Genomic DNA, 15,048 nt, shown 5'->3' on the forward strand with positions numbered 1-15,048 from the left:
GCAACTGATCATATGGCTTGTCGTACTGAGTTATTTTGTTCTTATCATCCTACTGTTGGTAGTCATACTATATCCGTAGCTGATGGATCCCATAAATCAGTTATTGGTTCTGGTAACATTCAAATTCAACCTTCCTTGTTTCTTAAAAATGTTCTTTATGTTCCTCAGCTTTCTACTAATCTTATCTCCACTCAAAAACTTACAACTGATTTGAATTGTTCTATCACATTTTTTCCTTCTCATTGTCTTATTCAGGATCTTACCACGAAGAAGACAATTGGAGTTGCTAATGAACAGGATGGGTTGTATCATCTCCTTCCAGACCATGCTAGCAAAAATCAGTTATTAATGACACGTCATCCTTCTACTGCAGAGTCTATGATTTGGCTCCATCACAAGCGTCTCGGGCATCCACCATTTAGTCTTTTGAAGTCTATGTTCCCCTCTCTGTTTCTCAATAAGTCGGTTGAGACCTTTCATTGTGATGTTCGTGAATTTGCAAAACACCATCGAGTGTCATTTCCTTCTAGCACTATTAAAAGCAGAGAACCTTTTTCTCTTATCCATTCTGATGTTTGGGGCCCTTCTAAAGTGCACAGTGTTTCAAGTGCTAGGTGGTTTGTTTCTTTTATTGACGATTGTACTCGGATAACATGGATATACTTGATGAAAGACAAGTCTGAAGTACCAGAGATATTTATTCGGTTTCATCACATGGTTGAGACTCAGTTTGGTAAGGGTATTAAAAGACTCAGATCTGATAATGGTACTGAGTACGTCAATCAACGCATGTCACAATTCATTTCAGACAGAGGTATGATTCATGAGCTCACATGTGTTGATACCCCTCAACAAAACGGGGTTGCTGAAAGGAAAAATCGTCACCTTCTTGAAGTTGCTAGAGCACTACTTTTTCAGACATCTGTTGCTAGTTCTTATTGGGGAGAAGCAGTATTAGCTGTAACTTTTTTGATCAACCGTTTACCTTCACGGGTCCTAAACAATATCAGTCCTATTCATTCCATGACTTCCTTCTTTCCTTCTGTTCCCATATTGCTGAGCCTTCCACCAAGAGTGTTTGGATGTGTTTCCTTTGTCCATGTTCATAAACAACATCGGAGTAAGTTGGATCCTAGGGCTCTTAAGTGTGTCTTCCTTGGTTATAACCCTTATAAAAAAGGGTACAAGTGTTATCATCCACCAAGTCGGAAATTTTTTGTTTCTATGGATGTCACCTTTCAAGAATCCGAATCTTATTTCCTGGGTCCTCATCGTCAGAGGGAGAATAGTTCTTCAGAAGACTCGTCCCCTTCCTTCTTTGAGTCTGGATCAATCTTCTCTCTTCCTAGTGTGTCTGCTCCTGGCGTGTCAGAACCTTCAAATACACTTGAGATACAACCCATACTGTCTCACCAGCAACCTCAATCGTCTGAACCACTGGTAAGTCCTGAATCTCCTATTTCTTCTGAATCTCCTGTTTCTGATTCTAATATTATTTCCTCTCATGATTTGTCTATTTCTTCTGATATCTCTAATGACTTACCCATTGCTTCTACTTCTGATGACTTACCTATTGCTCTTAGAAAAGGAAAAAGATCTTGTCACAAGAAAACTTGTTCCTCCTGTCCCTCTTGTACTCAATACCCTATCTCCCACTTTGTTTCCTCTGCTAATCTTTCTGTGCAGCATAAAAGCTTTGTTTCAGCACTAGATTCTATTGCAATCCCAAAATCAGTACATGAAGCCTTGAAAGATAGGAATTGGGCTCAAGCCATGCAAGAGGAGATGAATGCTTTGGAGAAAAATAAAACATGGGAGGTTATTGATAGACCCAACAGAAAGAAAGCAGTAGGGTGCAGATGGGTTTATACCCTGAAATATAATTCTGATGGCACTCTTGAGAGATATAAGGCTCGATTAGTGGCCAAAGGTTACACTCAAACCTATGGCATTGATTATGAAGAAACCTTTGCTCCAGTTGCAAAGATGAATACAGTGAGAATCTTGTTATCCCTTGCTGCCCATTACAATTGGGATATAAATCAATTTGATGTGAAAAATGCTTTCCTCAATGGTGAGTTAGAAGAAGAAGTCTACATGGAAATCCCGCCTGGTTTTGATTCTGTGAAGGGGGAAAATAAAGTTTGTAGATTAAAAAAGGCCTTGTATGGATTGAAGCAGTCACCTCGTGCTTGGTTTGGAAGATTTACTAAGGTTATGATGACCTTAGGATACAGACAGAGCCAAGGAGATCACACTCTTTTCTTCAAGCACTCCCAAAATGGGAAGCTTACTGTGCTCCTTGTATATGTTGATGATATTATTATCACAGGTGATGATTTTGTGGAGAGACAGATTCTGCAAACACGGCTTGCCTCTGAGTTTGAAATCAAAGACCTTGGGAAACTGAGATATTTCCTAGGGATAGAAGTAGCTCATTCAAGCAAAGGAATTTTTATCAGCCAGAGGAAATATGTTCTTGATCTTCTCAAAGAAGCAGGAAAGCTCGGGTGTAAACCCTCTAATACTCCTATTGAGCAGAATCACAAGATGAGCTATGAAGAAGAGAGTCCTCCAGTTGATAAAGGACAATATCAACGGCTAGTTGGGAAATTGATATATCTGGCTCATACTAGACCAGACCTAGCTTATGCTGTTAGTGTTGTCAGTCAGTTTATGCACGATCCAAAAGAAAAACACATGCAGGCAGTAGAGAGAATTCTTCAGTATCTTAAAGGTACTCCTGGTAAAGGATTGTTATTCCGACGTGATGGCAATCTATCTTTAGAAGTCTACACAGATGCTGATTATGCTGGATCCGTGACTGACCGTCGTTCTACCACTGGTTATTGCATGTTTCTTTGCGGTAACTTGGTGACATGGAGAAGTAAGAAACAAGATGTGGTTGCCAGATCAAGTGCAGAAGCTGAATTTCGAGCTATGGCTCAAGGCATTTGTGAGTTACTGTGGCTGAAAATTGTTCTTGATGATCTCAAAATAAAATGTGAGGGACCTATGAAGCTGCTATGTGATAATAAGTCCGCTATTTGTATAGCTTATAATCCAGTTCAACATGATCGGACTAAACATATTGAGGTTGACCGCCATTTCATCAAAGAGAAACTTGATAGCGGGTTGATTACCACTCCATACATTCCCATTGGGCGTCAATTGGCTGATCTATTAACAAAGGGGCTTCCTTTAGACAGATTTCAAGAACTTACTAGCAAGCTGGGAATGATAAATATTTATTCCTCAGCTTGAGGGGGAGTGTTGTAAATAATATTGATTTAGTTATTATTTAGTTTTTATTTAGTCATTTATTGTTGTATTGGGCCAAGCCCTTTGTTGTATTGGGCCAAGCCCATCAGGTTAAAAGTAGGTCAAATATTCTCTATAAATTGAGAACCCTTTGTACAGATTATTTACAATTCTATAATATATTAGAATACCCTTTTCAAGTGAAACCAACAACTTAACATGGTTTATGCATTATATGTTCTAAGAGGGACCTAAGCATGATTATTAAAAGATAATTAAAGGAAACACAAAAAAAAAAGACTTCACGTGCAATAATTCATAACTATATATTTTAATTAGTTTTACTTTAAAATATAATTATTTATTTTTGTAGGGATTTAAAAATGCCTTGTTTTAGTAAATAAAATGATTTACTCGAGTAAATCAGTTTAGATTACACTTCCAGATACACACCTTGGATTTAAGCCAATTTTAACCATAAATACATATAATTGGTCTTAGAGAAGACTGTTGATTTGCAAACAAGAGAAATTTAGATGAAAATTGAGAGGGGTGATAATGTGTCTAGACAGTGCTCCTTTCCACGAAGGTTAAAAGAGTAATTCTGGTTCAATGTCAGGACCCTTGCTCATGAAAATTCTCAAGAACTCTTCCAATGTAATGGACTTGTAGATTGGGCGAGCACCTAAACTTGTCAAAGGCATTGCAGGTTCTATAATCTTCTCATTTGTTGGACGGATGAAATAGGCAACAGTGGTCCTAGAAGTGCCTGAATTTGTGACAACACGGTGTTCAGCACCGATGAGCCTTCCATTGCTAATGATCTACAAAATCAGTCACAAATATTAATTTGAACTGTGTCATGCAAATCCTTATGATGAACATCAACAAAGTACAAGTAATTAATCGACTATATATGTGTGCAAAAATAATGTATTGGAAAAAGTGTACAAATTAAATATCATGCTTACGCGAATAGATCTTTTCGTATTAAAATTTCACAAGATCTTATCATGTTAAAATTGGACTCACTTATTTAATGTACGTGAAGAAAGAGATAGATATAAAAATTTCACATGACCATATTATATAAAATTTTAACATGAAAAGATTCCTTCCCCATTCTTATATAGTACTTATTATCAATATGTCAATAGTAAATAATTTCTAGCTCGAGAAATTAATATATACCTGTAACAGAAGCCCAATGTTAACCACAAAAGCATAGGGAATCGGCTCAACAGCAATCCATTCCCCATCCTTGAAGACTTGAAGTGCATTTATATCTTTTTCTTGAAGCAAAATGGTAACAAGATTAGGATCCCGGTGCTTGGGAGCTCCCAAGGTTAAACTTGGTTCTGGGCAAGGAGGGTAGTGATGAGCTAGCAATAATGGACTTTCACTAAGTCCCCCACTGCAATATTCTGGGTCAAGTCCTAATCCTTCACATAACAGCTCTAAAATTTTGAGTCCCAATGTTCTCAGTTCTTGTGTATATTTCTCAACAACTTCCCTGAAAGGTGTCATAACCAGCAATTTTTAATTTATTAAATTATTAAGGTAATTAATAGCCATGGTAGAGGACACAAGAATTTATGATTGAATTTTTCTTTTCATTAGATAAGAGGTAAATTATAGCTAGAATTAAGAATATACTTTCTTTTCTTGTTAATTTGACATACCCTCAATGATGATGACGATGATAACAATAATAATTAAAAAAAAAAAATGACAACATTATAAATCATCCCTTCAAAATGTGTTTTTCCAAAGATAAATTTTATCATTGGCAGAAAATATTTTAAAAAAATAATGACTTTGTGGTGAGACCAGATGCAACATAGTTATGGGAGGTGGCAGTGATAATAGTGCTTACCAAGCCTATGATGAATGTAATGGTAACGAGGAGTATATATATATAAGGTTATATTTGTATCATGTTGCTGTAAATAACAATAATTTTCCTGTAGACTAAGCAATTGAGAGAGAGAAAGTGAGATAAGAAAAGTAAAGAAAAAACTTGTGGGGCCCATGATTTTATTGTGTGTTAAGAATTACTTCAACCCAAAACCTTAAGGTGTTAGGTAATGGTCTTTTTAATGATTTATATTAATCTCTAGCACACTCCCTCACACAAGAGCCCTTTGGGCTTGAAGTGTGGTTATTGCACAGGTTCAATTTTTGGTTTACCTTTTCGTGATTTTATTTTAATTCCACTTTAAAGTGGGGGCGGTGATGATCGAACTTGTGACCTTGTAGTACTCAAGCTCTCATACCATGTAAAAGAACTACTTCAACCCAAAACCTTAAGGTGTTGGGTGAGGGCCTTTTTTTTTAATAATTTATATTATATTCTCTAACACACCTCTTCACGCAAGAGCCCTTTGGGCTTGAAGCGTGGATATGACACAAGCTCATTATTGGTCTGCCTTGTGCTGCACAAGCCCATTTTTTGGTCTGCCTTGTGCTTTTCTTAATTTCACCTGAAAGTTCTTAATTCTACCTGAAAGTGGGGGGCAGTGAGGATCGAACTCGTGACGTCGTGATCATTAAAGCTCTGATATTATTGTAAAGAACCACTTCAACCTAAAACAAGGTGTTAGGTAAGGGTCTTTTTAATGATTTATATTAATTTCTAACATTGTGTGTGCAGGTACCTACAGTAATTTTCTAGTAACATTATCTTTATATTTCGCGCACACACATATACATATACATATATATATATATGTGTATATATATATATACATATATATATATATATATATATATATATATATATATATAGGGCTTAAAATTTCTGCAGCAACCGTAGATAGTGTTATCTACAGCTGACACAGAAAAGTGGGCCCCACGGCTTTTAAAAAAAAAAAAACTCAGGATCCGTTGCCGTATCCTAGGATTCGGACGTGTATCCTTGCTTGCTGTAGGTACAGCAGTTGCAGAAATCATTTTGCCATATATATATATATATATATATATATATATATATATATATATATATATATAGGGGAGAGATCTTTTGACTCTAGAGTAAGACTTACAACTCTTACTCCCTATCTCAACCGTTGATTTCTGTCTATCTAACGGTTATTATTTATTTGAAATAAATAATTAATTAATTGTTATAGATAATCGTTAGATGGACGAAAATCAACGGTTGAGATGAGGAGTAAGAGTTGTAAGTCTTACTCTAGAGTCAAAAGATCCCTCCTCATATATATAGGGTTGACGGTAGAAGTGGCCTTGAACCTTGAGCATCTGTGGTAAAAAATTTATATATGGATGTTGCGCAAAAATCAGTCAAGAGACTCCTATAAGTCTTCTCACTAAACCAAGTGCAATGGTTAGAAAACTCATTATCAACTATTTACAAAAAGGTGAAGCTTAAAAAAAAATCAGAAGAATTTTGAAATATTTTGATTACAAGTAATAATGTTGTTCTTTTGTGATATGAAAGTCATTTATTTGAGTTTGAGAAATAATCTCTTTATAAAAATGCAAGAATGAGACTGCATATAATCGATTATTACTTTATTTTCATAAAAAAACTTTGTGTAATGAGCTTTACTTTTTTTTTTTTTAAATCTTAAAACTATCATTTCTAGGAGTTATGTTTCTAAGGATGTAATGGAATAAAAAAATTTGATCGTGACCTGTAATTTTATAATCCACTCTAAAGAAAACGGGAACCATAGCAACCTCTAGGAAAGAGGAAATCATTGTCAACCGGGAACACATCAACTTCCACCACCAAATTAAGCATCTCTGATTCTGATTGAAAAATTTTATATTATCGTGATCGTTGTCAAGGATATATAATTTATTTAAATGCTGACGTCAAAGATGAAATAAAATTGCATTTTGTGAGGAATAAATCAAAATGATGAAAGTAATAACATTAATCAATACTATAGTACAGTATAATTAAAGTTTCACGAGAAGCAGTGTATATATGCTTCAAAATAGGCTTTACTATTATTATTTAAAAAAGACGTAAAATGAGAGCAATAGAATTGTGGATTTTACCGGTATCTTGCAGGTTTCTGAGGCCAAAACTCCATGAATTCTCCCGAAGGTGGACAGCAGTGTCTTAATGTGTCCCTCCAAAACTGAATGCAATCTTTGTTGTTAATCTCACGGCTTGTATATAGCCTGCAGCTTCCATTTGGGTCATTGGAACTTTCACTTATCTTTTCTTCTGCAGGCATGGTATGGAATTCCTTGAAAATATTTAGTGTATCCTCCATTAACATCTTGGAAATTCCATGGTTGATAACCTACATCGTCGCAGTTTCTCATATTAACCAAACATGTACATATTTTTAGCACATGAAACATGAAAATGAAGTGAAGGTAGAAATAAGGGTTGATTGTATGCATATTACTCTTGTATTTTTTGAAAATAGGCGGTTCGTATAATCCAAATCATAATTTTTCGATCACAAGAAATAATCGTTGTGGAATTCATTTTTCATGTTGCATAAGATAAAATCATTTCATGCACACAAAAAAAAGTATATGAGATTCATTTTTTTTTCTCTTCTCCTTAATGGATTTCATTCATTTTTGTGTGTGGGTCTGCATTAGACAATTTTTTTTTTTTGAACTACTACATTAGAAAATTTTATCTCATACATAATTAGACAATTTTGTATAATGCAACGTGACAAATGTATTTTCCTATATATAGTTTTTAAACGTTGCTTTTTTAAAGTACTGAAAATTATGAGATAGGAAAAGGAAAAACTATGAAATTAGCAAAGGGAAAGAAGAATATTAACTATTCCAACCTGGAAAAATCCATACTCCTCGGAGGCTCTCAAAATGTGCCTCATGGTTTCGGCGCGATCTTGTTCCCCAAGATCCACCACCGGGATTGTCTTGCCGGAAGCAACAACAACCATGCCGGGTCTACTTTCCGGTGGTTGCACATAGGATGAGGGCACTGAGGAGTGAAGATGAAACCAGTTAGAGAGAAGCATGTGATCCATGTTCTTAACGCCTAAGTTCCACTGAATATGTGTAGCATAATGCGTTTTCTATATATTGTGTAATGAAAAGAGAACTTTAATATAATCTATTAAAGAGGAAAAGAAATACTAAAATTAAAGTCTAACAGGGGAATATTTTGTATATTAAAAATTAAAGGCATCACCTACTTAATAAATATATGAATGAGGTGGGTCGTAATGTGGGAAGTTTACAATTAAATGAATACGCACACATACATTTGACTTATGAAGTCTTCTAAAATTAACATTATCATTTCACCACCATCATAAGCTTCAATAAATAAATGGTTGTATAAAATTATTTTAATCAATTCCCTGAATCATAATAAGTTATTAAGATTAAGAAGTAGATATTTCATTAACAGAACAATCATTTTTTAGTAATTTTAATATAAGTTAATACAATTAAAATAATTAAGAATATATTAGTAATTTTATGAATACGATATGAGTGAATTGAACTTTTAATACAATTTTTTTTTTTTATAAATTACTTAATAATATCAACATTGACAATTTAATATCAATCAGGTGCTGAATAAAAAATCATCACAGATTAATATTACTATTTATAGAATAATAGCAACTAGTGCATGCCCCCTCCCCCTCCTTTTTCTTTCTTTCTTAAAGTGAACTCATTCATGCATGTGGATGTCATTGACTTTTGAGAAAGCTTGTTTAAGTTTTATTTTGGTATTTTATTCGAAAGAATTCACATCTTACAGATAAGGCTGTTAAAAAGTTCTTCACAATATACCAATTACTAATAATTATATAATAAGCATATAATGTCAAGTCCTAAAATCAATAATAATAAAAAAACTCCTGAACAGTAAAATGTAATTCATATAAGTTAATAAGCAATAACGCTTTGCTTAATCTAAGAAGTATCAATACTGGTTAATAAAAAGTTTGAAAGAAGAAATGCTAAATTAAGTTAAGAAATATTGATTGATCAACCAACAAAAGAAATAATATGATAAAATCAAAGAATAGTAAATAAAAAAACAAATACTTATTGATTGAAAAATTAATCAAGAAAAGAGTATAATAATATATTGAAACCAATGAATTAAAAATAAAAAAAGCTTTGGCTTCAGCCTTTCTTTGTAAGCTAAACAATGATCATAAGAAGATATAATATGAAAAGAAAATTATTTAATTCATTTGGTTATGAGTTGATAATATATCCCCTAGTTTGTTGATTTTTTAATAAATTTTTATTTATTTTTTATATTATATTATATTTTGAGTAATTCTATTTATAATATAATTTTCTATTAACTTTTTATTATATAATTTTTATTTTAATTATGAATTTCGTTTTTGTAACAAGCAGTGAGGCAGAAAGTGAATAATGACGAAAATTCTCTGCTGATTTCTAATGCATGCGTCTAGAGACTAGACAATTAAAGCAACAGATTTGTTCACCGAAAAACAAAAACAAAAAAAGCAACAGATTTCAATTACATATAATTGAAAGGATATTAAAATTAAATTAAAATGACTGAAATGGTCTATATATGGATGTAGATAATAGGGATAGGTTTAATGCAGCCCAGTCTGCTCTCAGCCCACTTCATAATTCTTCAGAGATATTTGGGCCTCCGCTTCACTCTTCTCGATTCTGGACCCAGGTCAATCGATGTCATATAAATGTCTTCTCGTGTTGTGCTGGAAACATAGGCCTGGTTCACTTCAGTTTCCGCATCTCATAACAAAAGGTGGCAAAGTGGGAGGCCTCCTCCGCTACTTTCCGCTCCGTCAATAATTCGTCAAAAAATGAGCCAGTCCAATCAATTTTATTTTTGAAAGTGGGCTGAAAAGCTTAGTCTGCTCTGCCCCATTTGGCGGGTAAGGCGGGTTGGTCCGCTAGCCCGAGCCTATTTTACACTAACTCTCTTCGGCCTGCTTATGCCCGCCATCAATCCGCCAAAAAAAGAGTCTGCCTCGCCCCGCCCTTTTGAGATGGGTTTAAAAACTCAACCCACCCTGTCCCATTTAGCGGGTGGGGCGGGTTGGCTCGCCGAGCCGAACCCGTTTTGCCGGCTCTACTCATAACCATACACATGTCATTGCCGTACGTAAAGCGACTGTACAAATGATTTTACACACACACACATATATATGTATATATAGGCAATATAATCTTACACCGGTGTAAGAATAATAATTCTTACATCAAATCTTAACTGTTGATTTCTGTGCATCAAACGGTTGAGATTTATTGGGTCCCACTCATTAATTAATTATAAAATTCCAATAAATGTTAACTGTTATATGCAACAGTTAAGATTTGGTATAAAACTTGTTATTCTTACACTGGTGTAGTTATTTTAATTTACATAATATGGATTTATTTGTTGGATCTGACGAAATATATGTTATTTAGTTTGAGCATTTTGCTTTTGAAATTGACTTAAATACAGATTGTATGAGTTTTGTTGTAATTCATGATTCTATTTTGACGTTAAAATTATGATTTTTGGTTTAGCAAAAGAATTTGAGTATTTTGTAAATTTGATTAATGGTTCTGCCTGAAAGTTTAAAATTAACATGTTAACGAGTTAGGTCAGGCCATTTGTTTTTTTATAAACGAGTCAAGTCAGGCTAACAGTTAGACTCGTAATAGGTTTGAGCTAGGCTAAATTGAAATTTTTTAGCATAAGCTTGAACTTTTCGGAGCAAAGCTTAGCCCAATCCAATCTTCTTTCACCCCTAGCTGACACCAATATGTGGCTCAGCCTATGAGCTAATACGTTCTGAGGCTAATTAAGGAATAAGAAATAAGCACCACACCAACACACACATTGCGAGGTCATTAATGTAATTTCCAGCATATTATATTGTAAGTAATGAAAAAGAAATACATTTGAGAGGGACAAAGAGTTTTAATTGTGAGTAATCTTTGATTTAGTATTAATCACGTCTCATAACCGACTCAAAGAATTGAAGCTTATAAAAATACCGGTTGGATCAACTCATCTTAAAAAATAATAATTAAGATCAGTAAAAAGAAATAGATGGCCGACCTATTAATTTAATAAGTTGTATTTTTTAAAAAAGAAGAAGAAGTTGTATTTGATGATTCTGCGTATAGAAGAAGAATTGATCAAAATCTTTATATACCGTCTTCGCTCCTAAAAGTTACTTATGCAATCTAATCGATGACAACAATCTAGAATACTCGGTGGGCATTATTTTTGTGGCATCAATCATAATATATAGCTGGATACATCTAGAAGATCTAATTAAGCCGAACTCACCGATGTAATCTTTCATTTGTATGCGGAATATTTTGAAGTCAATTGTCGTTGATTATGCACCATCACTCCAAATTAGATTTGGTAATGAAGATTGCAATCTTCTCTTTCATGACACGTACCCCTAAATGTCACCAATCTGGTCTACTTTACTTTGAATGGTAACATCTAAAGCGAAGAAGAACCATTCAGCACTATCAAATCAAGCATTCCCTGTATCTTTTGGCAAACACCTTTACATTACTTAATTGATTCAGTTGCCATCAATACCTAGATACGGGCAAAACACCTTGCATAATCATATGGTTTAAGCAATTAAACAATGTCCTAACAAACCAAATAGGCTACTAAATACAGTATAGGAAGGCCACGTGTTGGCTAAGTGACTCACCCTTGACAAAATCTTGTTCCCCATTATTACCTTAATTGGAATCCTATGCTGAAAAATTAAATGGTTAGTTTCATTGAACAATTTGAAAGCACACGACCAAGGTTGGCAAAAAAACAATAATTAAATAAAACAAAACACGTTTTCCAATTATATTGTAGTAATCAATCTATATGTAATCTAAATCGTGGAATTAAGGATTAATTTAATCATCCACCTGTAGAATGACAATTGGGTCAAAGGCCACTTTCAAGGGATATAACAGCAACAACCCACTCCAGCATTCATTTTTTTTTTTTTTTTTTGCCTTGATTAGATTAGATTATGCTTCCGTCATCGTGTGCATATGATGAATCATGCTACTTTGGCTTGAATATTTGTACTTAATTACAACATTCCGTACGGCATGGAGTTATGAAGCACCACGTTTAACTCCAGGACTCAAACAAAAGGATGGAGATTATATATATATAGCTGACATCATAGTAAAGAAAAGAGAGGAAAAATTGGATTCAAAGTTCTCAATAATGGTTGAAATGGCCCACTTACAAGATGGTATAAATTAAGCAAGAGATCTAGCAGGATATGTCATAGAAATCTCAGACATAAGTAAGTAGGCTCATATATATCATATAGGAGTGAAAGTGAAAATATCATTGTAGCTATGAAGGGTTCTCTAACAGCAGAGAAAGGGTGGACGAAAGGCCCTTGGACTCATGAAGAGGACAAGTTGCTCCGTGAACATGTAAGCTTACATGGGGAGAGTAGATGGAATTCAGTGTCCAAGTTTACAGGTATAGACCTATATTCATATACAAGAGGTGAAATTTGGGAATGTGAAAATCAATATAAGTGAAAATGGAGACGATCATAGAAAAAGATTTGAATTCCACGCATATATATACTTTTTTCTTCCAATGTATATGGGATGAAAAATTTCACAAAGCATGTTGACTAGTAATTTTGCAATTCTTTCTCTTTATTCTCTTACTCAAGAAAAGCTACTTATGTTTAATACACAGTACTTTTGATTAACAAGAAAGAAATATCTATATATTTTTTCTTTATGTATATTTCCCTGCTACCCTTATTAACTAAATTTTAATTGAATTTCAGGCTTAAATAGGAGTGGCAAAAGTTGCAGGTTGAGATGGGTAAATTATTTGAGGCCAGGCCTCAAGAAAGGCCAATTAACACCACTGGAAGAAGGAATCATTATGGAATTGCATGCTGTTCTGGGTAACAAGTAAGAGAAATTAACCTTCACCCTCTCTCTCTCTCTCTTTCTTTATATAAATTAATTTTTCCTTTCTCTTATTATATGGTGAAAAACACAGGTGGTCTACAATAGCAAAGTACTTGCCAGGAAGAACTGATAATGAGATTAAGAACTACTGGAGAACCCACTTCGGGAAGAGAGAAAAACCCAAACACAATAAGAATCAAGAAAAACGAAAAGCAAAGGTGCAAAAACAGTTGAAACAAGAGCAACAACCTCAGCCTCAGGAGTATGATATGATCAAAAGCTCCTTGTATCAAGAGGAGATAAAAAATGAAACAAAACCCTCTGAGATGCAAGACAACAAGCAACAAGAGATCATGGGTTTCATGTACCCAACAATTGAGCACCAATATAGCCTCTCTTTAATGCATCGTGAATTTTCTTCCTCATTTCTAGACACTACTACAGCAGATGATGGCTTATGGTTTAGTTTATGGGATTTTGATGAACCACAGTTCAGCAAATGTGTCATGCCAAATCAAGCTAACTTTGGAGCTGGAGGGGATTTGATGCAAAACCAAGATAAAACTTCGTGTTTCGATGTTGCTTATGATAACCTCAGCTACGGAAAATACATGTTTGATTGAAAAATATGTCTATAACGTTTGTGTGTTTTGCTATGCTGCTAGTTCATCGAGTCTATCTTCTTTTCTTTGTTTTTGGTTTTGTCGAATCCATCTTATTGGCTTCCCATGTTTGATGTGAAATTGTTGTTGCCCTAATAAGATTATTTGACTTGCACATTCTTTTACTTGTTGTTTGTCTTTGTTGACTCTGGAGAGCATATATATAGTTTAGAATAGAAAACTTTCTTGCTATAAGTCCATTCACTATATTAATTTTTAATATACTAGGAAAAAATTGCACTTAATTTAAAATTATAAATGTAGAGATAACTGATAAGGGACGCGAACCCTAACAGAGGAGCAAGAACAGAGAACAAAAGAAAGACATTTATGATTATTTTCTTGAATAAATTCTCATCGGTTACATTGTGCTTTTAATACATTGACCCAAACTACCAAATGGTTTCCTGCCTAATTAAATGAGACGTTAGAGGCTAACAATTTCCATTTCAATTATCAAAATATAAGCTACTCCTAATGCTCCTAATGTAACTGCTATATTGAAATACAACTATACAATTACTGATATGCAATTGTAACACTTAATATCAAACTGCTACCTTTATTGCTATCCAAGTTGTGCCTTTAATTCTCCTTTTATACTAATATCGTAACATTGCCTTCCCCTAAAAAGTAGACCTTGTCCTGAAGGTCCAATGAAAAAAAATAGAAATCCTTTTATATAGGCTACATAGACTACATATTTTTCTGCTATAGCTATAGGTGTGGTCGTGAAGATCACATTGCCAAAATAACCTGGTGGGAGGGAAGGTTGCAACCTTGACCTTCCAGTAGTTGCAATGTACAAAGGAAGCTAGGGCTTTTTAAAACTCTCCTAGTAAAGAAGTTCTTTAAATTTAAATTTAATATAAATTCAAGGATAATCTCTCAATTATATATATTCATATCAAGGATCAAAACTTCCTTAAGAAGAATTTGGACAAAGAAGGACAAACATGAGTCAATTATCAACTTAGTTTCACACTCCAATAAGCTTTAGAAAATGTCCAAGTCCCTAAAAGGTGAATTCTTTTCACATATAGAAGTTGAAATGATTATCTTCAAAAGAAAAAGGACAAGTGCCATAACTATAAAAAGTAAGGTCACTATGTATCCGAGTGCTACCAAGGAAGTCAAATAATATCGCACTAGAAAATGAGGCTAATATACTAATTAATTGATGATCATGGTTGTTAAATAATTTTAAAAAGGT

General features: G+C 34.0%; 2 protein-coding genes across 2 annotated transcripts; one reads left to right on the top strand and one right to left on the bottom strand.

Moving 5' to 3' along the window:
- Positions 1-3,851: 3,851 nt before the first annotated feature.
- On the bottom strand, positions 3,852-8,258 carry LOC133290193 (protein DOWNY MILDEW RESISTANCE 6-like). The gene is made up of 4 exons (XM_061488252.1): positions 8,055-8,258; positions 7,291-7,541; positions 4,453-4,774; positions 3,852-4,085 (listed from the first exon to the last, which is right to left on the bottom strand). Exons 1-4 carry the CDS (start codon positions 8,253-8,255, stop codon positions 3,852-3,854), a joined length of 1,008 nt encoding a protein of 335 aa, XP_061344236.1. The 5' UTR covers positions 8,256-8,258.
- A 4,327-nt stretch (positions 8,259-12,585) lies between these two features.
- LOC133290194 (MYB-like transcription factor EOBI) lies at positions 12,586-13,796 on the top strand. The gene is made up of 3 exons (XM_061488253.1): positions 12,586-12,721; positions 13,044-13,173; positions 13,265-13,796. Exons 1-3 carry the CDS (start codon positions 12,592-12,594, stop codon positions 13,794-13,796), a joined length of 792 nt encoding a protein of 263 aa, XP_061344237.1. The 5' UTR covers positions 12,586-12,591.
- The last annotated feature ends 1,252 nt before the right edge of the window (positions 13,797-15,048 follow it).

This window comes from Gastrolobium bilobum, unplaced genomic scaffold (assembly GCF_033153095.1).
Source record: "Gastrolobium bilobum isolate Gb01-03AN ecotype WA unplaced genomic scaffold, APGP_CSIRO_Gbil_v1 utg17055, whole genome shotgun sequence".
NCBI classification, from domain to species: Eukaryota; Viridiplantae; Streptophyta; class Magnoliopsida; order Fabales; family Fabaceae; genus Gastrolobium; species Gastrolobium bilobum.

What these genes read in the sequence shown, in the direction of transcription:
- LOC133290193 (XM_061488252.1), bottom strand. Translation starts at nt 8,255, where the DNA reads ATGGATCACATGCTTCTCTCTAACTGGTTTCATCTTCACTCCTCAGTG. An exon ending in AGGAGTATGGATTTTTCCAG is followed by an intron (nt 7,542 to 8,054) that starts GTTGGAATAGTT and finishes GCGACGATGTAG; the next exon opens with GTTATCAACCATGGAATTTC. An exon ending in CAGAAACCTGCAAGATACCG is followed by an intron (nt 4,775 to 7,290) that starts GTAAAATCCACA and finishes GACACCTTTCAG; the next exon opens with GGAAGTTGTTGAGAAATATA.
- LOC133290194 (XM_061488253.1), top strand. Translation starts at nt 12,592, where the DNA reads ATGAAGGGTTCTCTAACAGCAGAGAAAGGGTGGACGAAAGGCCCTTGG. An exon ending in TTCAGTGTCCAAGTTTACAG is followed by an intron (nt 12,722 to 13,043) that starts GTATAGACCTAT and finishes ATTGAATTTCAG; the next exon opens with GCTTAAATAGGAGTGGCAAA. An exon ending in CATGCTGTTCTGGGTAACAA is followed by an intron (nt 13,174 to 13,264) that starts GTAAGAGAAATT and finishes TGAAAAACACAG; the next exon opens with GTGGTCTACAATAGCAAAGT.